Raw genomic sequence first — 25,613 nt, 5'->3', positions numbered from 1 at the left:
CAGCTGCACACTTTACACAAAATTTAGTTTATAGCTTTTATTTGTTATTTTTGCAAACTATAGCCACACCTCTTCCACCCCAACCCCACATTGGTGGCAGAGCTGCCCCGTCATCTTCTGAAGCTCTTCCCACCAATTTTGCATCTTTTTCACTTTTACAAGCTTTTGCAAATTCTATTTTTTTGACAATCCTGTTAGTTAATTTTCCTCATGTTTCTGCTCAGATCTATGAAGCACTAAGAGGTTATCTGTGCAAGCACACGTTGCCCAATTCAAATATTAAAATTAATCTTTGCATTAAATTCATTTTCCAATGCTTTTTACATTGTTGAATTCATATTAGTAGAGAATCCCTATGTTAAAGGTGTAACTTTAAATTCATTGGGAGGAGTGAAATTAATGTATTTTTGAGAGCCTTAAAGAAGCGTCACATTTCAGGCCCCTTTATTTGAAACCACACTGATAACTTGCCAAGATAACCTAGAATAGTTTTCACAACAGGACCACATTTCAAACTAGTTACGCATTTTTATGATCAGTTAAGGTGGCAAGCATGGTCATTTTCAAATAATATTCTTTTCATTATCATGCCTAGCTAACTTATGAGGAACAAAATAGTCTTCCCAGCTGTAAGTGAATTGAAATGTCAGATAGAAGTCACCTGCATTACAAAATGGTCTGTTTATTTTGTAACTATTTGAACTGTGAAAATATTACACAGGAGATCCAATATGAAGACGACCCCACCTAATGAGTATGACCGTTCTGTCAGGAAACCGATCTAAAGTGGGGGGAATCTACATTAAGCTATCAAAAAGACTGGCTTTAGCATGGACAAAATCTGAATTATTCACTATATATCTTATTCACTTTATCATACTAGTTCCATGATCGATTTCCACTACCACCCGTTAATCAGTCAACCTAGAGTGGTACACGTATATTTTCTAAAGTTTTTAGTTTCTAAAAAAAAAAAAAAAGTATTTCTCTTAGTCTTAAATCTCCATCTCCTTCTCAATAAATATCATTCTTCAAAAGCCATCCTGAATTTCTTTCTTCAGGAGTTTGTTTCATGTGTCCACTGTCCTGGTATAAATGTTATACTTTTATTTGGACATATTGCAGAAACTACTATAAATAAAATAATTTCTCCTCTTCGTGTGACTTGTGTTTATAAGGCAACAAGTACAGACTTTTAATTTATACACTTACTGTGCTGGCAGCCCTCGCGCACGGAGGATACTTTGAGGTCCTGTGTTTCGGGATCGCAATCATGGAGGGAAGCTGCTGTGCATCAGTTGGTAGAGGCAGGCAGGCATGGCATCCACGTCGTGGAGCAGATGTAGGCGGGACTAAAAAGAGGTGTTGAGATTTATTTGAGTTGGAGGACCTTTATGGAGCAGTTGCAGTAGGATGAAGTCAAAACATTAATGAGTTCAGTATCCTGGAAATCCTTGTCAGTTTTAGGCAATTTGTAGAAAATTATCTGTTTATGTTGCGATGAAAAAAGAAAATCAATGTGTTTCTGCATCAACGTTTTTTTCCCTTGGTGCATGTGGCAATAGTGGGATAGGTGTGTCCCAGAAGAATGGTTTTGGAGGACTATGCCTCCTTCCCAATTGAGAAATGCCTTGCCTCTGGATGCCAGCTTGTTCCACTCTCTTTCCACTCCCCTCCTCCTTCCTCCCCATAGTCCAAATACTAATTGTGGCCCAAATGGAAATGGTGGGATTCATATAAAATTTAATGTAAATTTAAAAGTTTGGTCTCATCTTAATATAGCATCACACCCTGAAAGCAAACAACCTCAGCACAGTGACTAAAAGCAAACTTTGACCTCTTTGACAGATGATTCCTTGCTAAACTTAATGTTCAAAGGTTTTCATGAACCATTAAAATGGTCATCAAAAAGTTACTGTGATAGTTAAGGTATGCTTTTTCTTGCAAAATCTATTTTAAAAAGTTGATCTCGGGGTGTGCCATCAAACGCAAATGGAAAAGATATGGAACTGATGAGTATCTTAATTCCCCCCCCCCACAATATCCCGTTTCCGTTCACATGTAACATGTTAAAGATTGGCCCCCAAGTCTATGCCCTTTAATTTACAAAATAACCACCAAGAACTGTCCAAGGATTCCAATACTCCCTTTTATCTGGACTGAAGCACAAAATCTAAACTTCTGCTGCAGCAGAATATTAAAGGCTTAATATTATACTGTGAGGCACCATCTTTCAGATGAAACATTTCGAGCCACTTGAAGGTCTACCACCTCTCCTTTGGTGTTAGAGTCAAAATCCACCATCACTAAATCATACATTAATTTCTCTCTTATTGCAAGCACCTCACTGTGTGCAAGTTGCCTGCCATATTTAACTACACATGCTGATAAGTGCTTTGGGATATGCAGTGGATGCAAAAAGTGTTATTTGGATGCAAATATTTCTTACTTTGCCAGCGTTTAGAAATTATATATTTTATTTTTGATGTGATCCTGGATAAACTTCTGTCCGACAGAAGTCTTAACAGATAGAAATTTGATTGCTTTGAGGCTTAGACCTCTCCCCAAGCACGTTTCAAAACAAGCTGTTTTCATTTATATTGCAAGGTCATTATGCAAAAGGATTTCATTTCCACTACAGTTCTTTGAATACGGATAGCCTTGCAGTTACTTTACAAAATGAAATATTTGAGAGATTGCTACAAATTATTAGTTTCTTGTTGATCTGCTGCGACTTGACAAAACATCAACCAAATAGACTTCGAGTAATTCAGAGTGTAAAAGAAAAGATGAATCCCATGAAGCTTGAATTTAAAAATGCAGGGATTCCCGTTTGGAAAACGGAAATCCCCGTTCCTCCAAATCTTGATTTATATTGAATATTATACCGTTATATGTGAATAGGTTATAACATCTGCCAAGTATATAACCAAGCAATCGTTAGTTAAAGTACAATATAAAGCCTAAATATCACAAATCAACCAATGATAATGGTTATTCTGAAAGTTTTCCATATGGGAAGATTCACTGAAAATCTCTCAATGTTTTATAATGCAGGTTTTTAATTCATATTACACTACAACTTAATACAAAACCCAGAAAAGAAATATCAGTCTGACAGCAAAGCATTTGATCAGTTTCTCATCATTGTAGAACAGGAATCTAACATCACAGCACAGAACAATTGTTCCCAAGGTATTGGAAACAGCAAGAGTATTTTCAATATAAAACAATTCCGTTTTTGATTAGCACAATCATCACAATTCTTGCTTCTTTACAGAAATAATCTGGGTTTGGCTTCTGGGTTTAGTAGAAAGTTTGACATTTCAATGAGCAATCTAAAAAGTACTGGGGGGAAAAAAATCATCCTTTCCTGCACCGTACATAGGGCTGCACAAGACAGCTCTTCATTATGCTCATTGAGTAGCAACGTTCCCCAGTTCAAACAACAGAACAAGGACGTGTACGAAGGAACTGCAGAATCTGGAGGCCAGCCTCTAAAATTCATATACTACTGATTTATTTAGATTCGTTAAACATCTCCTGTCTAAAATTATAACTGAAATACTGCTCCCAATTGAAGACAAATATCACAAAGTTTTAAATATTTTCATATGGAAATTAATAGAAATGTTACCTCAAGCTTTTAAAAATGGTAATATTTAAACTGGGTCTCTTATTGTGTATACACTTTAAAATGAAATATCAAAGTTATTTATCAGTAAAGTTACAACTTTAACCCCCCCCCCCCCCAAATTTGTACAGCAACTCCATCAGTTTGTGACAGTGTAATTTGGCACTGAAGCCCTTTTATCTAAGTGAATAACTTCCTCAAGGGGCATTCTCAAGATTACATTAGGATGTGACATATTATTGACAATTAATGCAGGAACTTGGCCACAGCAGAGAACAAAATAGCAAAAACAGTAAAGTTGGGCAAATACTTTAGTAATTCCTCGTATGTTGCAAAACATACTTGGTGAATAAAATCTGATTCTGATATTTTTCTGGTCCCTTTCACTTATTCCTTTTCCTTTGTTTTGCTAGAGATCAAAATGAAATGAAAAAGGAATGGATCCAATTCAAACTGACCTGTCAGCTTCAGCATGAAGGCCATAAAACACAAGCCCTTTAAGGGTAAGCATGACCATTAGAATATATTGAAGCAACAATAGTCTGCAGCAAAAGATTCGAAGGGTACATTAACCTAAATCAATTTTCCCAGGGTTTACCTCTGTCTTCTGCAATTAAATATACATAGATAAAACTGGAAAAAGTCAAGATGAAATGGGAATATATTTAGATTTGCATTGGGAAATCCTGACAACTCAGAATGTACAGAATTAAGTTCTGACACTCAACTGAAACCACAATCTCATGTAATCCAGGAATTGACTTTTGATACGAGGTCTGAGAGAACACTGAAGAGTTCTTGGTCAAGAAACATGCGAGCACAGATTTCAAAACAGTTTAATATTGATAATTTCCACTTGCTATTAAATAAATGTTATCGTTTCTTGGCAATGGAGAGGAATATAAAATGGAGAGGATGGAATAAAGGAATATAAACACAAGATGCACTGTGATACATTAATGAGCATGTTACTGACCAGGAGCTACTGCTTTTCCAAAAACAGAATTATTTTCATATGCTTTAGCATGAATACATAGACAAGGTGGGACAATCTGACTTTATCCTCAGGCTAAAGGATCCCAACCTTAGATGGGGTATTCTGTTGGGCTGCTGGACAGTTAAAAATAATGTTAAATGATAGTGAAGACAAAGAAAAACAACCAGGAATAGTATTGCTTGGAAATAAAAGGCCACCCTTTGGCCCAGTGATTCCCTGCCATCACCAATTTAATGCAATATGGTTGCTGACTCCCCTGCAACAAAGTGCAAGGCAGCATCTCAAAGTAGCAATCGTAGATACTTGGCCAAGAACTATGTAGATTCCCCTTCAAATAAGCGAGTTCGGTATTACAACTCCGCATGCCCAGGTCATGGGTCATTCAGGATAAACACTCTCGCCAGCTGAGCTACTGTATGTGTAAGGACCTGCGTATTCATTTCAATTAAATTTATAAATAAATGTATCCATCAAAAATGTCAGCAGTAGGCGACAGAGTACTGCAAGCTGCACAAATACACAAATGTATCTATTTAAATTATTGACTCAATACAGCACCAGTCTCGAAAATGCTAGAATGCCTGGAATGAACCTGTCAATTATCAAATCCCTGGCATTAGCCTTAGTCACAGCCATTCAAATTCAATATTGATTTACACAAATTACAAGTTGTCTGGTCAACCAATTTGAGACAGTCCTTGCATTCCTATCTAAACAACCTTCCTGGATTGAAGGAAACGAGAAGAATGTGCTGGAAAGTTCAGATTAGATTCGAACAAGCTGGTTAAACTTTCGAGGTGTGTTGGCTTAAATAAAGATGCTGTCGCTTTAACCTCTGGAGTTGGTTCCAGTCTGTTAGGCCACAGTTGGGAGCAAGGTCCGAATGACCGGGCAGTGATAATTATGAGAATTTGCAGCCTTTTGAACCGCAGCCAAACTAGAGGCTTCACTCAGGAGTGGGTCGCAGCTCCCCAGCTGACGAGACCTGTTCTCGCTCTCTTTGAAGGAGGCGCTGCCGCCCCTGCAAGTGTTCAAACGTGGGGCCAACCCATAGTGGGAGCATTTTCTCAGTCAGACTTTGTCGACAGCTGGGGTGGGTGATATTGGAGAGCTGGCGATGCCGCACAGACGGGACAATTTAATAACGACCCATTAAAATCCGCCCTTCGGTCACTCGGCAACCTGATCTGATCTGACAGCCCTCTCACTAGCTCGCTGCGTGCCCGATCCGAACGCAGAACCTCCACAAAATCTTCGGGGAACCCCTGCACAAAGAGCCTCTGATAACAATGACTGGTGAACAGTGGTGATGACTGGTGAACAGTGGTGGTCAACGTGCGTGATGGCTGGGGGAAACGCTCCGCAACCACCGCTAACTTGGAACAGCACAGACCCTCCACTCAATCTACCCAATACTAAACAGCAGGCATTTCGCAGCCAAATGTCTTGTATCGGCTCCTTCACAGGGCCAACCCTGCACTCAGTTTTCCTTGGAGATTAATCTTTGCCTTAATGGTACATTCACACCACCTATAGGTATAGCATCAGCCCACATCACACTGACATAGTCGCTGCCTGCCTCAGATTAAATATCTTCATTCATAATTTGTGTGTAAAAATATATGAAAATGTTTCAAGCAAGTAATATTTTCTTATTCCAGTAGCAAACACATTAAGGATTAAATGAAAATAATCAATTCTTTAACTTTTTGAATATCTCATAATTGCAGATTAATTAACTGAACTCGAGTTAGGACTGTAAGTAGTGTGTGAGCAGCAGAACAAGAAAGGAAGCTATTGAGTTGACAGAATTCTAAATTAATTCCTTGGTAGAATAATTAACAATTTATACACAGTTTATACAGCGCAGCATTTGCCTTTTTCCCCCCCGAATGACCTTCGACAAATCCCATGATTCTTTGCGTTTATCGAGATACCGAACTAGCTTATTGGAGGAGATACACGGCAGAATGGTTTTTCCTGGAATAAACACAACCTCTGGCTTTTCTCCCCACTAAAATTTCCCCATTTACTCCACAAAATTGTATAAGCACAGCAACTTCATCTATTGTGCATCAAGAAATTGGATCAAACATAAATATCTTGAAAATATTTATTCCTCACTGTAAACATCTATGCAAGTGCTCTTCAGATTAATATTCTGCTGGGTCAACCCCTCCCTATTAAAAAGGGAAGAACAAATCTATTTGAAAGTCACATTTTCAGGAAAATAGCAACATATAGAATACCTCAGAGCTTTTTACAATTGACTGGCATAATTTCGACAAATTATCCTTTTTATATATCTTAATTGGACCTACTGAGTTCACAGTATAGATCCATCCCTGGGCATGGACGTCCAACCTACGGACACCCCGTACATGTGAATGAACGTTTAAGAGACCAGCAGTAAGGATTTGCTGGCTGCTGCAGGCATCTTCAGAAACAGGGCATTTCCCAGTGCTTTCTCGCCTCACCACCATCACCCCATCTTGTCAATGATCCATGACACTGGGAGGCGGGGGTATTGAGGCAAGCAGACTCACTCGCTCAGAGTAGCAAGCCTGGCTGGAAGTCATTCTTCCCGTGCTTGTTTGCTCTCCCCTCACAGCCATTTCTGTGATCCGGTCCCATACACTATTTTTGTTTATTTCTGACATGAGCAGCACTCAGGAATGGAACACTGTCATAGCCCAGAGACTGCCTGTAGCAGAGAAGTGGAAATGTTTCTCAATTATGTTACTACCAATCAATTATTGTTGTCACATTCAACAAACAAAGCAAAATTACAGTGATAAATCTTGGTCACTGAACTGTAAAGATAAAGCAGGCTTCAACACACATAATTATATTATCCTCATTACCTTCCACCTCATGAAGACAAAATCACTGATCTTTAGCTCTTCATAGTCAAACTCATCAGAGTTAAAAGTTTTTGCATATTGGTAAAATGCCAAGAATTTCCCCTGGAAAACAAAAAAAAAACACAAAAATGCAAAACTACAGGAAAAAACTAAATTACTGAAACAATAGCACTCTAATCTATAGCACCCCAGGAAACAAATGGATGTGAAAGTGCACGATATTCGGAAACTATCCAAAAAGGTTAGGATTGAGAATGAAAGGGCCTAATGTAAACTCAGTATGAAAAAAACTATTACAAAATAATTTTAATGGGTTCTGTTCTCTATTCCACCACATTAAAAAATAATCATTTGAAAATTTACTTCCGAAGATCTAATTACTGAACTATGCCCATATGGTTAATTCCTGGACTTTATGAAACCTCCAATCTATCCAATACAGGAGGAGGCAAGTTCTTTTCAAGAAACAGCCTTAGCTAATGCAATGACTACATTGATTAATTATTTCATAAAATGCAGTGCAAGTTTGGGTTAAATGTTAGATTTGTAATAATCTGAAACCTATTCCTAATTCACCAACTGTGGGGTTGATGAAAGCCAGTCAATGGACTGATGATTAACCTGATTTTCACAATAAGTCAAGCAGCCTCTAACTTTGCAGATTTTTTAGTGGCCCGTCGTGTTAACCAAACCTTGAGAAACCCGACAGCTGAAGAAGGGATAAGAGGGTATCAGGGAGAGGACACGCTTTTATAGCTTTGCTTGTGGACCACAAAGTTCCAGTTTCTCCACATGCTGTGCACTTTTATCTCCACAGCGTGTATCTGTCATACACTGGTTCTTTACAATCCGAACTTCCAGGAATAGAGCACTTCCAGAAGCGTTCCTCAGTACTGCCAAACTTCCTAGCTCAGCAACCTTACCCAAGCAAATAAACAACCAGGATTTGACCTTCTTATTCCTAGACCTTTTCTTAAATCCTCACAGTGTGAATGGGAGCTCAGATTGTCTTCTGGGTTGATAATCAGGACATAAAAGATGACACTGTGGAGATAAACTGTGCAGCATGTGGGGAAATTTCTGTACTGAAACTTTATTTTCCCCTCTGATATTGCTCTACATCTTTCTCTTGACTTGAATATCCTGACAACTATTATCGAAAAATGGAGTAAAACTTACCCAATGTTTTCGATCTACATCTTCATCTGCATCCCATTTTCTTGTTAAAAATGGATGTTTTTTACTGATAATTTCTCCTTCAAAAAAAGTGGTAAGAGTGGGATATTCCTGAAAGGTATAAAAATGAACAAAGTCTAAATCAACACCATTTTATTATGATGCCTCCGTATAATATTCTGCCCTCTATTATTGGACATCAAAAGTAATTATTTTACGTGACTGTTAGATCAACAACACTGATATAATCTAGCAGAATGGTTCAATCAGGTACATGTACCAACAGTTGAGAAAAGAATAAAACGTATAAAACTCTTCACGATCTAAAATGTTACATACAAAATAAATACAAGCGGTTAAATTTCATAGTCCCTATCTCATTGCAAAAAGATTTGAATGTGAGGTCCTTGTTTAAGGGTCAAGTACTTGTCACCTATACTTAATTACCTATACATAATTGTCTCTGAGATGTTGACGATAAGCCACAATTATAAATCATTGCTGTCCTTCAGACGATGATATTCCTTCAATGCTCCCAACCCATTCTGCGCGACCAAAATCCTCTAATCTCTAAAGAGTTCTTACAAGGCTACCTTCCTCGTAGGAACTGCAATGGCTTAAGGCAACCTGGATTGCAAAATAAATGCTGGCCTTGCTAGTTAACCACAAAATCTTCTAGGCATCAACAAGCAACCATTAAACAACCAGATTAAAGGATCATAACCATAATGAATAGTAAACAGGAAATACTGCAAGTTGCATGTTACAGCATCCCAAACATGACCAGGACTCAAACAGTGATTCCAGGAAAACCAATATTACATTCTTAAAGGAATTTAATTGTCATCCTTGCTGATATATATATTTTTTTAATACATCAGTTGCTGGAGTCTTGGGTTACTCGGATGACCTCAGCCCTAACACTTCAGCTTTGATATCCACCCTATAGAATTTTGGAAGTTAATTTGATCTCACAAGGATTAACTAATAAGCCAAGAATAGCTTTTTTCTTTCTAATTCAACAGAAGCAGAAAATGGCAGTATTGTGTTCATAGATGTTCCCAAGATTTCTGTTCTGAAACCACTGACATTTCTTAATGAAATGGGTACGGCATGGGTATTTTACTCCTTTATGATTCAGACTGCAGAACAAATAGTGGAGATAGACACAAAAAGCTAGAGTAACTCCACAGGCTGGAAAAAATAAATAGGTGACATTTCAGGTTGAGGCCCTTCTTTAGACTGCTCAGTCTGAAGAAGGGGCTCGACCCGAACAGTCACCTTCTCCTTTTCACCAGAGAAGCTGTCTGACGCGCTGAGTTACTCCAACTTTTTGTGTCCATCTTCGGTTTAAACCAGCATCTGCAGTACCTTCCCACACAAAACAAAAAGTGGCTTTATCTCCAAGAATTCCACTTTCACAATGATATTGAAGAGTAATTTTTGATGGATGAAGTTATCATTGCAAAGAGTCCTCCTCTGACATTTAGTGAGTCCCAGGGCATTTACAATTAGTAACTAAAAAGGGAGAAAATATTGGAGCTACTCGCAGGTCAGGAAGCATCCTTGAGGAAAAAAGGTCTAGATATCAAATTGATGAACTTCCAGCATATGAAGGATCATCAACTTGAAATATTAAATCTATTTCTATCTTCGGAGATGCTGCCTCACCCGTTGAGATTCTCCAGCATTTTTGTCTACCTTCGATTTTTCCAGGATCTGCAGTTCTTTCTTAAACATGCTGACTATTTCAAGCATCTGCAGTCATGAAACCAGTCAAAGACAGAATTGTTCAAATAAAACATGGGACAAAATAGAAAATAAGCCTAAGACAAGGAAATGCAAAGCCAAAAGTTCTTGGTGGGATGAAGTTAAAAAACTAATATCAACAATTCAAGAAAATTATTAATACTGCTGTAGAAAGTAGGTGAAAAAAAGTGTTAAAATCGAACAGAAATGAAAAAACAAAATGTAACGGAAATAATGCTCTCATAAGTGTGCACAATAGAATAATTAAATGAAGCAGATGACAGGATCACTCCAGAATAAGAGGGGAATCTAACCATGCTGTTGCACAGTGACTAGAATAATTCTTACCTGAAGTGCAATGACTGTGGAAAAGAGAGAGTGAGTGGGATGGAACTTCATGCTGGTGTAGTAGGAAGTGATCTTTTAAAATTATGGCTTTAGACATATGTCACTGTGGAGGAATAAAGGGAGTTGTACACGGCAATTGGCCACACCATCACAACAAAGCTTAGCACTGACAAAGAATGCTAAGAATTAAATGCTTTATCCCAAAAGCTCCCTTTATACAAAATTCTGTGTTTACAAAGAGATTCAGTTTTTTGAAGAATGACACAAAAAGCTGGAGTAAATCAGCATGACAGGCAACATCTCTGGAGAGAAGGAATGGGTGACGTTTTGGGTAGAGACCGTACACCTCAGAGTTCTGTGAAACTGTTTAAACGTCAAGAAACTTTTGTCAAATAGGTAATTGCCTATACCAGGAAGACCAAATCAGCCACAAGTTCCATTCCTGAATGCTATCCATTAAATCTCACTGGAGCCAAATGTAAACCTCAAGTGAAGAAGAAGGCCCCATTATGCTTCACTCCAGTTATATTGGCTATTCTGCAACAATAAAGAAATTCTCTATCTCTAGAATCATACCATAACAAATGTCTGCAGCTTAAGGAAGGGTAGAAAGTAGTGCAATTATTGAATTTTCAAGAAGGAATGTACTATTTCTCACATTGCTCATGATCACATTTTCCCATGACAACACAGAGGACCCCAGAGCTATTCAAGTCCCTAAATTTCTTACCCAATTTTCTTCTGCTATAGTTCCATTTCAAAACGAATCTGGCCCCGAATAAGGACTTCCTGTTGACCCTAATTTCCCCCACCCCAAGTCACAGCCTATTATTCCCCATCTTCCATTTGCCGAAGAACATATAAGAACATCCAAATATGTCCCTTGGTTGATGGATTTACTGCCTGGGAGCTGATCAACCTGTCTATATGGGCAAGTACTGGGTAGGATAGGAAGCTATTTTAAAAGGACCTCACAAAAATTACACACAAGATGGTTCTTGCTTAGGCAGATGTATTCATGGTCTAATTTTCAAAACGGCAGTGAGAATTAGAACCTCATATTAACAATCAGTAGTATTAATTTAGACAGCTACAAACACAGCTTTGCTCTGGATTTCAATTTGTTTTTGTCACTTGAACATCATCCAAAATGAATATAATTCATTATTATCCATCAGCTAAGAACCTCTTTTACTTACCTCTGTGAGCCCTTTGATCTTTAGGTATCCACAGAGAAAAGAGTTTTCGACGTCAACGTGCTACAGAAATAAATAAAATGTGTTATTGCTTTGTATACAATTACCAAATGTAATTAGAGGTAAACAAAATATTCAGATGGCTCAAGAGATCAGAATAAATTTATTTCCACATAAAAAGCAAAAATATTCCAGACATATGCATAACAAAGGGGTTGCAACAGAAGAGAGGGGGCCAAAATAAACCAAAATAAATTTGCTTATGGAGACACAAGACATGCTTTGTACTTCACATCAATATTCACCAAGGAAATGTAAAACCTCCTGTCAAGGAAGATGCAACTGAAAATGAATAAAAAGAGGTACTACATGGGCTAGCTGTATTTAAAAAGGACCCATCACCCAGTTGAGATAGGATGCATTCTAGGCTCATGTTGGAATGGAAGGAACAATACAGACTATGGCTACAACCTTCCAAAAATATAGATTCAAGGGTAGCACCCAAAAACTGGAAAATTGTATGTGAACCTCCGCCTCCAATGGAATCTCACCACTAGCCACATCTTCCAATCTCCACCCCTTTCCACGAGACTATTCCCACCACAACTCCCTGGTTAACTGACCCCTTCCCACCCAAACCAACCCGTCCCAGGTACTTTCCCCTGCAACCGTAGGAGATGCAACACCTGTCCCTAAACCTCCTCCCTCGACTCAGTCCTAGGACCCCAACAATCTTTTTGGGGCAGAGGTTCACTTGCACTTCCTCCAACCTCATTTACCATATCCGCTGTTCCAGGTGTGGGCTCCTTTACATCGGTGAGATGAAGTGCAGGCTCAGCGATAGTTTCGCTGAACACCTCCGCTCAGTCTGTCTAAACCCACCTGATCTTCCAGTTGCTAAACACTAACTCCCCCCCCCCATGTTGACTTTTCTGTCCTGAGCCTCCTCCACTGTCAGACGGAGGCCAGCACATATTGGAGGAACAGCACCTCATATTTCATTTGGGCAGCTTAGACCCCCGGAGAGAGGGAGAGTCGGCCCCGAGAGATAGAGAGAGGGGAAAATGGGAGATATATTCCATCCGCCAACTCAAAGTGGGGGGGATATATTATCCCCCCAGTTTTTGGAGGTCGAGTAACAACAAAAAACTCTCTCTCTCTCTCGTATCTCGACTGCGCTGTCATTGGCCATTGAGCCGCGCTGTGAACCGCGCTGTCATTGGCCATTGAGCGGAGGGGAGAAACATAGAAAATAGGTGCAGGAGTAGGCCATTCGGCCCTTCGAGCCTGCACCGCCATTCAATATGATCATGGCTGATCATCCAACTCGGTATCCTGTTCCTGCCTTCTCTCCATACCCCCTGATCCCTTTAGCCACAAGGGCCACATCTAACTCCCTCTTAAATATAGCCAATGAACTGGCCTCAACTACCTTCTGCGGCAGAGAATTCCAGAGATTCACCACTCTGTGTGTGAAAAAAAGTTTTCCTCATCTCGGTCCTAAAAGATTTCCCCCTTATCCTTAAACTATGACCCCTTGTTCTGGACATCCCCAACATCGGGAACAATCTTCCTGCATCTAGCCTGTCCAACCCCTTAAGAATTTTGTAAGTTTCTATAAGATCCCCCCTCAATCTTCTAAATTCTAGCGAGTACAAACCGAGTCTATCCAGTCTTTCTTCATATGAAAGTCCTGACATCCCAGGAATCAGTCTGGTGAACCTTCTCTGTACTCCCTCTATGGCAAGAATGTCTTTCCTCAGATTAGGAGACCAAAACTGTACGCAATACTCCAGGTGTGGTCTCACCAAGACCCTGTACAACTGCAGTAGAACCTCCCTGCTCCTATACTCAAATCCTTTTGCTATGAATGCTAACATACCATTCGCCTTCTTCACTGCCTGCTGCACCTGCATGCCTACTTTTAATGACTGGTGTACCATGACACCCAGGTCTCGTTGCATCTCCCCCTTTCCTAATCGGCCACCATTCAGATAATAATCTACTTTCCTGTTTTTGCCACCAAAGTGGATAACCTCACATTTATCCACATTATACTGCATCTGCCATGCATTTGCCCACTCTCCCAGCCTATCCAAGTCACCTTGCAGCCTCCTAGCATCCTCCTCACAGCTAACACTGCCCCCCAGCTTCGTGTCATCCGCAAACTTGGAGATGTTGCCTTCAATTCCCTCGTCCAAATCATTAATATATATCGTAAATAGCTGGGGTCCCAGAACTGAGCCTTGCAGTACCCCACTAGTCACTGCCTGCCATTGTGAAAAGGACCCGTTCACTCCTACTCTTTGCTTCCTGTCTGCCAACCAGTTCTCTATCCACATCAACACTGAACCCCCAATACCGTGTGCTTTAAGTTTGTATACTAATCTCTTATGTGGGACCTTGTCGAAAGCCTTCTGAAAGTCCAGATATAACACATCCACTGGTTCTCCCTTTTCCACTCTACTAGTTACATCCTCGAAAAATTCTATATGATTCGTCAGACATGATTTACCTTTCATAAATCCATGCTGACTTTGTCCAATGATTTCACCACTTGCCAAATGTGCTGCTATCCCATCTTTAATAACTGATTCTAGCAGTTTCCCCACTACCGACGTTAGACTAACTGGTCTGTAATTCCCTGTTTTCTCTCTCCCTCCCTTTTTAAAAAGTGGGGTTTACATTAGCTACCCTCCAATCCTCAGGAACTACTCCAGAATCTAAAGTGTTTTGAAAAATTATCACTAATGCATCCACTATTTCCGGGGGTACTTCCATAAGTACTCTGGGATGCAGCCTATCTGGCCCTGGGGATTTATCGGCCTTTAATCCATTAAATTTACCTAACACCACTTCCCGGCTAACCTGGATTTCACTCAGTTCCCCCATCTCATTTGACCCCCGGTCCCCTGCTATTTCCGGCAGATTATTTATGCCTTCCTTAGTGAAGACAGAACCAAAGTAGTTATTCAATTGGTCTGCCATGTCCTTGTTCCCCATGATCAATTCACCCGTTTCTGACTGCAAGGGACCTACATTTGTTTTAACTAATCTTTTTCTCTTCACATATCTATAAAAGCTTTTGCAGTCAGTTTTTATGTTCCCTGCCAGTTTTCTTTCATAATCTATTTTCCCTTTCCTAATTAGCCCTTCCCTTTCCTAAGCCCTTTGTCCTCCTCTGCTGGTCTCTGAATTTCTCCCAGTCCTCTGGTAGGCAGCTTTTTCTGGCTAATTTGTACACTTCATCTTTTGTTTTGATACTATCCCTGATTTCCCTTGTTATCCACGGATGCACTACCTTCCTTGATTTATTTTTTTGCCAAACTGGGATGAACAATTGTTGTAGGTCATCCATGCAGTCTTTAAATGCCTTCCATTGCATATCCACCGTCAACCCATTAAGAATCAATCGCCAGTCTATCTTGGCCAATTCACGTCTCATACCCTCAAAGTTACCTTTCTTTAAGTTCAGGACCCTTGTTTCTGAATTAACGATGTAACTCTCCATCCTAATGAAGAACTCAACCATATTATGGTCACTCTTGCCCAAGGGGCCTCGCACAACAAGACTGCTAACTAACCCTTCCTCATTACTCGATACCCAGTCTAGAATAGCCTGCTCTCTCGTTGGTTCCTCTACATGTTGGTTTAGAAAACTATCCCGCATACATTCCAAGAAATCCTCTTCCTCAGCACCCTTGCCAATTTGATTCACCCAATCTATATGTAGATTGAAATCACCCATTATAACTGTTTTACCTTTGTTGCACGCATTTCTAATTTCCTGTTTGATGCCATCCCCAACTCCACTACTACTGTTAGGTGGCCTATACACAACTCCCACTAGCGTTTTCTGCCCCTTAGTGTTTCGCAGCTCTACCCATAAAGCTAATGTCCTTCCTTTCTATTGCGTTAATCTGCTCTCTAACCAGCAACGCTACCCCACCTCCTTTCCCTTTCCGTATATCCCTCCTGAATATTGAATATCCCTGGATGTTCAGCTCCCAGCCTTGGTCACCCTGGAGCCATGTTTCCGTGATCCCAACTATATCATAGTCATTAATAGCTATCTGCACATTCAACTCATCCACCTTATTACGAATGCTCCTTGCATTGAGACACAAAGCCTTCAGGCTTGTTTTTACAACACTCTTACCCCTTATACTATTATGCTGAAAAGTGGCCCTTTTTGATTTTTGCCCTGGATTTGCCGGCCTGACACTTTTACTTTTCACCTTGCTACCTATTGCTTCTACCCTCATTCCACACCCCTCTGTCTCTACGCTCACACATTTAAGAAACCCTTTCCCTTTAACTCCATCCACCACTATCCCATTCGACACCCCACCCCCCCTTATTCAGTTTAAAACCACGCGTGTAGCAGTGGCAAACCTGCCTGCCAGAATGCTGGTCCCACACCTGTTAAGATGCAATCCGTCCCTTTTGTACAGGTCCCCCTTACCCCAAAACAGATCCCAGTGATCTAAGAATCTAAATCCCTGCCCCGTGCACCAGTTCCTCAGCCACACGTTCAAGTCCCGTATCTCCCTGTTCCTGCTCTCGCCAGCACGAGGAACTGGAAGCAAACCGGAGATAACAACCCTGGAGGTCCTGCTTTTCAGCATTTTTCCGAGCTCTCTAAAGTCAAGCTGCAGAATATTCATCCCCTTCTTTCCGACATCGTTTGTGCCGACATGCACTACCACTTCCGAATGTTCACCTTCGCCCTTGAGGATTTTCTGCACTCTGTCCCGTGACATCCTGGATCCTGGCACCAGGAAGGCAGCACATCATCCTCGCATCCCGTCTGTTGACGCAGAAACCCCTGTCCGTACCTCTCACAATGGAGTCTCCCACTACAATGGCCTTGCCTGCCTTAGGCCTTTTTGGTTTTGGCTCAACAGCCCTATTCGCATCGCAAGCCAGTCCGCCGCTCAGTGTAAACACGTCTTCTGTCCCGACAGCTTCTAAGTGGGTGAACCTGTTCACAAGAGGTACAACACCCGGGGACGTTGGCATTCCATGCTTCCCTCCCTTTCTCACTGTCTCCCACCTTCTCTCTTCCAGTACCTTAGGTGTAACAATCTTACTGTAGGACTTGTCGAGGAACGACTCTGTTTCTCGGACGAACCGGAGGTCATCCACTTGCTTCTCCAGTTCCCCAACACGGTCCTTCAGGAGCTCTACCTGGATGCACTTCTCGCATTTGTAGCAGCCAGAGGCACCAGCGTTGTCCTTGACCTCCCACATACTGCAAGCATCGCACTGAATCAGCTTGCCTGACATCTCCTTCTTTCGTCTCTAACTCTCAAGCGTATTGCGTGGTCTCCTCTCTGATGACTCTCGAGCCAAAGACTCACAGTTTACTCACAGGGCACCTCCCTCACTATGCCGCTCACTCACTGCCGCTCCCTAAGAGCAGTCTTGCTTAAATTGACTGATAGTGCCCAATTTACCAATTTACAAACCAAATCCTCAGTTTTCAACTGTTTTCCCGGCACCAACTCACTTCTATCCTCCCACTCGGGCTAGAGCCAATCAGTCTGATCTCTTGCTAATCTCCTCCTGCTGTTGCTCCCAAATCTACAGCAGTTCTGAGGGAGGGTTTTGTGGGGAGGGGGGCAGTCGGTTTCTGCCACGGCTGATCATGGTTTTGCCTTGCTCACTGTGCGATTGTTCTGAGATTCTGGATGTTGGAGGTCCTCAGAAGAAGAGAAAAATACGTTTGTAGGCCGGATAATTTCGGGTTATGAAGCAATATGTCGGCAAAAAACGTGGAGGGTCTGCAGCCCCCCCGGTTCCGTGGCCCATGCAAGCGGTCACCAGAGAAAGTCACCATGGAAGGGTAATCCAGAACGAATCCAGTTGCATTTGGGATCAGAAAAATAGTTGACAAGAATGTTGCTTAAATGGCGAACTTTTAATATTTGTTCATCCTTGCTATTGATTCCTGTACAGAATGTGGAATAGCAGGCAATCGTCTAAGACGTTTACATTGAATAGCTTTGATGTATTTAAGGACAGGCTGGACAAATGTGAAAAAGAGAATGGGGGATTTTAAGGAAACTCAAGTACAACCTAAATGCTGCCATGGACTTGTTGCGTTAAGTAGCTGGTTTGCATTGAATGTAATCCTATGTAATATGCTGGAAGATGGGATGCAGAGGGAACATATTCCAGATGGAGAAATATCAGTGATGCCAGATTGTTTGATATCTGTACTCATTCTTCACTATCTGCAACAATAAACTGAACAAATCAATTTGTAGTCCATGTATACAGACATGTAGAGTATACATGAACACTAAGCAAGGAGGCTCAGTAAATTTGTAGATGGGGCAGGAAGTTGCAGAGAACATGGATCACGCACCAGGCTAAATTGCCATAAATGAAGTTCATTTTGGATTCAGGCAGGTGAATTCTATTGAAAAGAGTTGAGATTTCACTTCACATGCAAATCAAAGGCAGTATAATGCATAAAAAGATTACTAATTAAAATTGGAATATTGTTCTTTATATCAAGGAAACTAAGTGCATAGGAGAGGGATTGTAATTTTTGATTGCATTCTACAGTTGGGAACATTGTGCTGCAAATGAAATAGTGCTTCCAGTTCTGGGAATCTCCCCAAGATAGTTTTGTTTTTAAGAGTGCAGTACAGGCCTCAAGAGTTAAATAGCATAGCAGGTTACATAAACAATTTCACATGTTCTTAAATCTCAAAGGTTGACAAGAAGATTTCAAAAATGAATTAAAAGGTTGATAGACAAAAAAACATTTCCTCTTTCACATGATTTCCATAAGGAGCCATTCAAAAGGAAACCAGGAACTAGGAAAATATTTTTTATACAAAAGGCCGTGGATGATGAGTCAATAACATACAGGCATGCAAATCAGGAACAAGAGTAGGTCATCAAACCTGCTCCACACTCACAAGTTCATGGGTGGTTTGACTGTAACATCAACTCAACATTCTAGTCTGTTCACTGTAATCTTTAACCCTTTTGCAAGAGTACCTGCGACTACCACCTCCTGAGGAAGTATATTCCAGACATCTTTTTTTCACCCAGACGGTGGCAGAATTCTTCAAATTCCCTTTACAACTCTTGTCCCCCATCTTAAATCTCTATTAAGGGGAATATTTTCACATTAACTACTCTATCCTACCTATGGAGTTTAAATTGAGCAAATGTGAACAGGTGTTGCTCTTTGGGAGGTCGAATGAAAGGTGAAAGTATTTGATATACATGGCTTCTTGGGACAAATGACTTTAGTTCCCACAGAGTTGCAATACGAGTTGATGGAGTGGTTAAAGAAGGCATGTTTGAGCTTCTTCATTGGTTGGAGCACTGAGTATAAGAGTCAGGAAGTTGTGTTGCGACTCTATAATACATAGGTTAGGCACAATTTGGAGCACTGCATGTTGTTCTGGTTCCTAGAAAGGATGTGGAGGCTTTGGAGAGGCTGCAGAAAAGATTAGCTATAATGTGCCTGGATTGGAGGGCTACAAGGAGAAGTTGGACTGATTTGCATTGTTTTCTCTGGAGTGCTGAAGGTTGAGGGGAAACCCAATAGAAGTATATAAGGTTATGAGAGGCATAGATAGGGTAGAATGTCAGAACTTTTCTTGCAGGGTAGAAATATCAAAGACTAGAGAGCATTAGCTTAAGGTAAGATGGCCAAAGTATAAAGGAGAAGTGCAGAGCAAGTTTTTTTTTTAAAAACATTGGGAATGGTGGGTGCGTGGAACACACTGTCATGAGTAATGGTGGATGGGGATACGATAATGGAATACAAGGCTTTTAGACAAGTACATTGGTATGCAGAAAATTGAGGAATATGGATCATGGTTATACAGTGCCCTCCATAATGTTTATTATGACCCATAATGACCCATCATTTATTTATTTGCCTCAGTGCGCCACAAATTGAAATTGAAATGGCCTTTAATAAAATCTGACAATGTGTACTTTAACCACGTGATTTTTTTCTATTACGTATCTCAAATTGTGGAGTACAGAGGCAAATGAATAAATGATGGCTCGTTGTCCCAAACATTATGGAGGGCACTGTAGATGGGACTGTTCCTATGCTTAACTATTCTATCATAAGGTCATAAGGAATAGTAGAATGCCATTCGGCCCATCAAGTCTACTCCTCCATTCAATCATGGCTGATCTATCTACACCTCCTAAACCAATTTCTCTGCCTTCTATCCATAATCTCCGACCTGTACAAATCAAGAATCTATCCATCTCTGCCTTAAAAATATCCACTGATTTGGCCTCCACAGCCTTCTGTGGCAAAGAATTCCATAGACTCACCACCCTCTGACTAAAGACATTTCTCCACATCTTCTTCCTAAAAGAACATCCTTTAATTCTGAGGCTATGATCTCTAGTTCTAGACACCCCCGCTGGTGGAAACATCCACTCCACATCTACTCTATCTAAGCCTTTCATTATTCTGTATGTTACAATGAGGATCCCCCTCAATCTTCTAAACACCAGCAAGTACAGGCCCAGTGCCAACAAACGCTCATCATAGGTTAACCTACTCATTCCTGGCATCATTCTTGTAAACCTCCTCTGGACCCTCTCCAGTGCCAGCACATCCTTCCTCAGATATGGTGCCCAAAATTGCTCGCAATATTCCAAATGCGGCCTTACCAGCGCCTTATAGAGCCTCAACATTACATCCCTGTTTTTGTAAACAAGCTCTCTTGAAATAAATGCTAGACTTTGCACCTCCGATTTCTGGATTCTCGCCCCATTTAGAAAATAGTCTACGCCTTTATTCCTGGCAGTGTAGATTGAATGTTCTATTCTATCTACACTGCTCATAGGGTGTGGGCCGAGCATCAAAAATGTGTCTAGAATTTAATTTTCGTGACCCATGTCTACTTGAAATTTTGCAGATTTAGATAAAATATAATTGAGAAGGAAGTCATAACTTGTCAGTGCCCAAAGATGAACATTAATTAAGCTAATTAGAAAATAAGATCGAAAAAGTAAGCACCGTCTAGTGTTCAATGCTCATATATACACATACACACACATACATATACACATACACATACACATACACATATACAAATATATATATATATATATATACACGGAAATCGTATCAAAATATGGAGGGGACCGGGGGACAGCACAATATCTTGGCGGCCGCGCACACTCACACACGCGAGGCTTCGGAGGCTCAATCCAGCGCTAAATGCAGCTCAACTCTGCCTGTCTCGCTGGGTTAACCTACAGCCCTGCCTGGACTGACGGAACACCAGCGCTGCTTCTCCGCGCTGGCTGTAAGCCTGGGCCATATTTCCCTTAAGTCCAGGTAGAGCTGTAGGTTAACCTGGCGGGACAGGCAGAGTTGAGCTGGGTTCAGCGCTGCTTCTCTGCACTGGCTGTGGGCCTGGAGGTACAGGTCCCCATCTGACTCCCGACGTCTCTGGCCACCCCCGGCGTGGGGGGGGGGGGGCACTTGGGTGGGGACGGGACAGCGCCGGAGAACCGGGATAGATCCTGGCTGCGGATGAGGCGCAGGTCTGTGCCACGTCTCCCTCCTCCAATCACCGCGCTCTACCCTCAGTCCCACCCCCACTACTTACGCCTCTGACCGACAACTCCCGCCTCCAATCATCACGCTGAATCATCATGTCCCGCCCCCATTGCCTGCTGACCGACATCTCTCTCGTCCAATCGGCGCCCTAGATCAGCAGTCCCACCCCCACTGTCTCGCGGAAAGCGGAGATTTCACCGGGTTTTAAAGTCCGGATTACAAAAAATGGGGGGGATCGTCCCCCACCTCTCAAAACCGAGGCGCCCCCCCCCCCCCCCGGGATTTCCACCCCTGTATGTATGTATATGTATGTATGCATGTATGTGTGTGTGATGTGAATATGACTGTAATTATATATAATTATATTATATAAAAATAATATAATTAATATAATTGTGTTTTGAATGAGACTGCCGCAGAGATCCAGCTCCTGAACCCGCCTAATAGGTGAGGGCAGTTCCTGTGGGTTCCCCCGTTTACTGAACCCCACTGACTGCCAGTGTGCAGAGTGGGGGTCACGAGCATAGTGGGACTGGGGCAGTGCCAGGCTGGGGGAAGGCCAAGGCATCTTCCACTGAGAGGAAAATGCCTAACCCTAACCCACCCCCCTTCCAGAGCTGCCCACTGCTGAAGCTCGAGCCACTTTGGGACCGGCTGCGGGCTCCGTACGTGTGGCCGATCAGCGCGTCCACCTCGGCCAGCATGCCCTTCTGGATCATCGTGGTGATGATGGTGGGTGCCTTCAGCACCCCCCATAGCGCCAGCTCCATCAGTTAACTCGCTCGCTCGCTGCAACACCGGTCGTCCGACAGCCCGATCAACCACTCGCAGCACCCACCGCTGGCCCGACAGCCTGACCGACCCCTCGCAGCACTCACCGGTGGCCCGGCAGCCCGATCGACCCTTCGCAACATCCACCGGCCTACCGACAGCCCGACCGATCCCTCACAGCATCCACCAGCCTACCAACAGTCCGACCGACAGACTGACTGACTTATGACCGACTTCTGACTGACACGAATCCTAACCCTAGCTCTACATTTGTTATTTATCATTTTTATTTAACAGTTCACATCATAACTTTACAAAGATAAATCAATTGTCAAACAAAATTATCAGCAAGGTTACCAATACCTTTATTCCTTCGAAACCTTGCTATTGGTTTGATGTAATTAGGAGGCAGCCATGATCCCAGAGTGCTCGCTGCCTAGCTACCATGAAACAAAGTGCGTGTTTGCGTCGGATGCCAATTGACCAATGGCAAACGTGCATTGATTGGACAATTACTACTCGGGAAATTGCAAGTTTTTCTGATATTTTAAAAATATGTGCACGTTTTGTTCTCGACAAGTTTCAGGTATGATTTCTATAATATCTTTACACAATGTGTTAAAAATTCAGGTAGTTACACGATTTGGGTCATGAACTTAAACGAAAAAGCATCTCGGCCCACAGCCTATCATAATCTTATTCATCTAAATGAGTCCTCTTCTGGCTGATGAGATTAGGTTATTTTGGCATCATGTTTGGTGCAGACATTGTGGGCCGAAGGGCCTGGTCCAGTGCTGTACTATTCGATCTTCCATTCTCTCTACACTGCTCATAATGTTATACATCTCAAACAGGTCCCCCTTCAGTCTTAGCTCCTCCAAGAAAAACACTCATTCTAACATGTCACTCCTCACCACTGAAATATTCTATCGCAGGCAACAACCTGACAAACCTCCCCTGCATATACTTCAATGCAATCACCATGTAATGTAGTATGGTGACCAGTACTGCAGTCTAACCAATTTTACATATAGTTGCACCAGTCTCCCTGCTCCTATATCTATTAAGGCAATTTTCAACCAATTTACCAGTGCTGCAGCATTTAGGCATCCCTCAGACATGTACACCAAGATGCCTTAATACATCAATACTTAATTGCGTACAATCTAGCTTTTTTAATCCTTCCAAAATGCATCACCTTACAGTCCTTCAGGATTAAATTCCATCTGCCATTGCTCTACCTACCTTACTAATGCATCAACATCATTCTGTATCTAATGTCTACCCTCTTCACTATCCACAACACCACCACTCTCTACATATCACTTTGCTCACTTACCGATTTGCAAAGTTACTGATCATATCTCCTATATTCACATCTAGACTGCGAATGCATCGAGCAAACTGCAAGGGTCCCAGCACTGACCTGTAGTACAGTCTGAAAAAGCTCATGACCCAAAACATCACCCATTCCTTCTCTCCAGAGATGCCGCTTGACCCGCTGAGTTACTCCAGCGTTTTTTTTTTGTCTACCTTCGATTTAAACCAGCATCTGCAGTTCTTTCCTACACAGTGGTACACTGTTAACACAGGTTTCCAATCTTAAGAATAACTGTTAATCACCCTCTGCTCTTATTATAGGACAATTTCAGATATTCATGAATGCAATTCTCAACCAATTTGTTTCAAATCCCAGTGCACCTATCATTTATGATCTAAATGTTTTAGCTTCTGATACTGACTGAAACGACAGTGCTATCCAAAATTGTTGAATTCTATTTTGCTTTACGGGCTGTAAACGTGCCTGGTTGGAATATGTTGGGTTTTGTCAGATCAGTGCAAGATGCCAAGGACAGGACAGGGAGTGGGGTGAAAATTAAAGAGACAAGCACCTGGAAGTTCCTTCTGCATTCGATTTCTCCAGAAATAAGAACAAATAATTTTAGGTGCATCAAATGCACTACATTGGATTGGAAGCAAATGCGAATTGCTGTTTCACCTAGAAATGTATTCAGTGATATATAATAGCCATCAATAGAATCAGAAAGTAAAAACAAACTGTTGGTGGAACTCAGCTGGTCAAGCAGCATTTGTGGAAGGATCGACTAAATGTCGGGTCATGACCCTGTATCAAGATGATAACGAAGAGGGACTGGGCAGAAACGACACGAATCGTTAACAGTTTATCTCTCCGCAACTGCTACTGCCTGATGCACCAACCGGCTTTCCCTTAAATTTGGTCTTTCAACGTGCGGGGAGAAATGACATTTATCGGATCGGCAAATAGGCGTGAAATGGATAGTTTCCGCAATCCCTTTTTTTTGGGTTCATGACAGCGATGAGTGTAGGAAGGAAATGCAGAAACTGGTCTGAAGAAGGGTCTCGACCCGAAACGTCACCCATTCCTTCCCTCCGGACGTGCTGCCTGCCCCGCTGAGTTACTCCCAGCATTTTGTGCCTATATTCATGGCATCGATAACACAGGTTTGGTCAATGATGTGCATTCCGAGGTGCGAGCATGCAAGACTTAGAAGCATGTGCAACTTTACCTGCAATACCACTTCCACGTCGTAGGAGTTGCCTTTGCTTTTTTGGTGTCCCCTGAACTTGGAGCCGCTGTACAGGAGTGTGGTGGCGACTCCGGGCTGCTGAGTGTTGATCGGAGGCGGCGGGATGAGCGAGGCCGCCTCGGTGCGGACCGGCATCTCTCGTTGTCCGCCCAGCAAAGCCCAGCCCACGCCTTGAGAGCGAAGCGAGAAGGGGAGAAAGAGGGAGGGAGGGGGTAGAAGAAGAAGAAGGAGGAGGAGGAGAAAGACAGGGAGGAGGAGGAGGGGGGGGCGCCGGTTCGGCTGAGAGTCGCAATCACCCGGTCACCGCGGCCAGCGCCACTTCTCCTTCACAGCCCCTGACAACGCGAGATGGCCGCAACCAGCTTCTGACTCACCGCAGGGGGGTGGCAGCATCGCCATTTCCCATTGGCTCACCACTTTACCGTCACTATGGACCTGCAATAGTTGCGCATTTTCATTGGCTGAGAGACGAGGTGCAAAGGTCACCGTTGGCAGAGGGGACATTCGACTGCTGCGCTTGCGCCGTGGGCCAGGCGCATTCTGGGAGTTGTAGTCATTCGCTGGTTTGACCGGCTGACTTCCTGCGGAACAACGAATAGAACCGCCGAGAAAGGGGCAACAAAGGTTCAATGGACTGTGACTCCAAAAGTACTTCACATGTTCGCAATTTATTTCAACTAATTGTTAATGTTATTTAAAAAATCTACTTATCTACACAATTATTCATATTTTTCAAAACT

General features: G+C 42.0%; 1 protein-coding gene across 3 annotated transcripts in view; it reads right to left on the bottom strand.

Annotated features, from left to right (window-relative positions):
* Positions 1 to 25,232, bottom strand: part of gid4 (GID complex subunit 4 homolog) — a 31,792-nt gene extending 6,560 nt beyond the window's left edge. For 2 of the 3 annotated variants that reach the window (XR_008725101.1, XM_055651233.1), the window contains exons 1-4: positions 24,853 to 25,219; positions 11,968 to 12,027; positions 8,675 to 8,782; positions 7,496 to 7,597 (exon numbers count right to left, since the gene is read on the bottom strand). Coding sequence is in view for 1 of the 3 variants with exons in the window: in XM_055651233.1 (XP_055507208.1) it covers positions 7,496 to 7,597; positions 8,675 to 8,782; positions 11,968 to 12,027; positions 24,853 to 25,008 (426 nt within the window). In the remaining 2 variants the exon portion in view is untranslated. Of the gene's footprint in view, positions 1 to 1,212; positions 1,353 to 7,495; positions 7,598 to 8,674; positions 8,783 to 11,967; positions 12,028 to 24,852 lie in introns of all 3 variants that reach the window. The other variant, XR_008725102.1, reaches the window with a different exon arrangement.
* Between the last annotated feature and the right edge of the window lie 381 nt (positions 25,233 to 25,613).

This window comes from Leucoraja erinacea, chromosome 20 (genome assembly GCF_028641065.1).
Source record: "Leucoraja erinacea ecotype New England chromosome 20, Leri_hhj_1, whole genome shotgun sequence".
Lineage (NCBI taxonomy): Eukaryota > Metazoa > Chordata > Chondrichthyes > Rajiformes > Rajidae > Leucoraja > Leucoraja erinaceus.
This window is presented reverse-complemented; position numbering and strand designations above follow the sequence as displayed.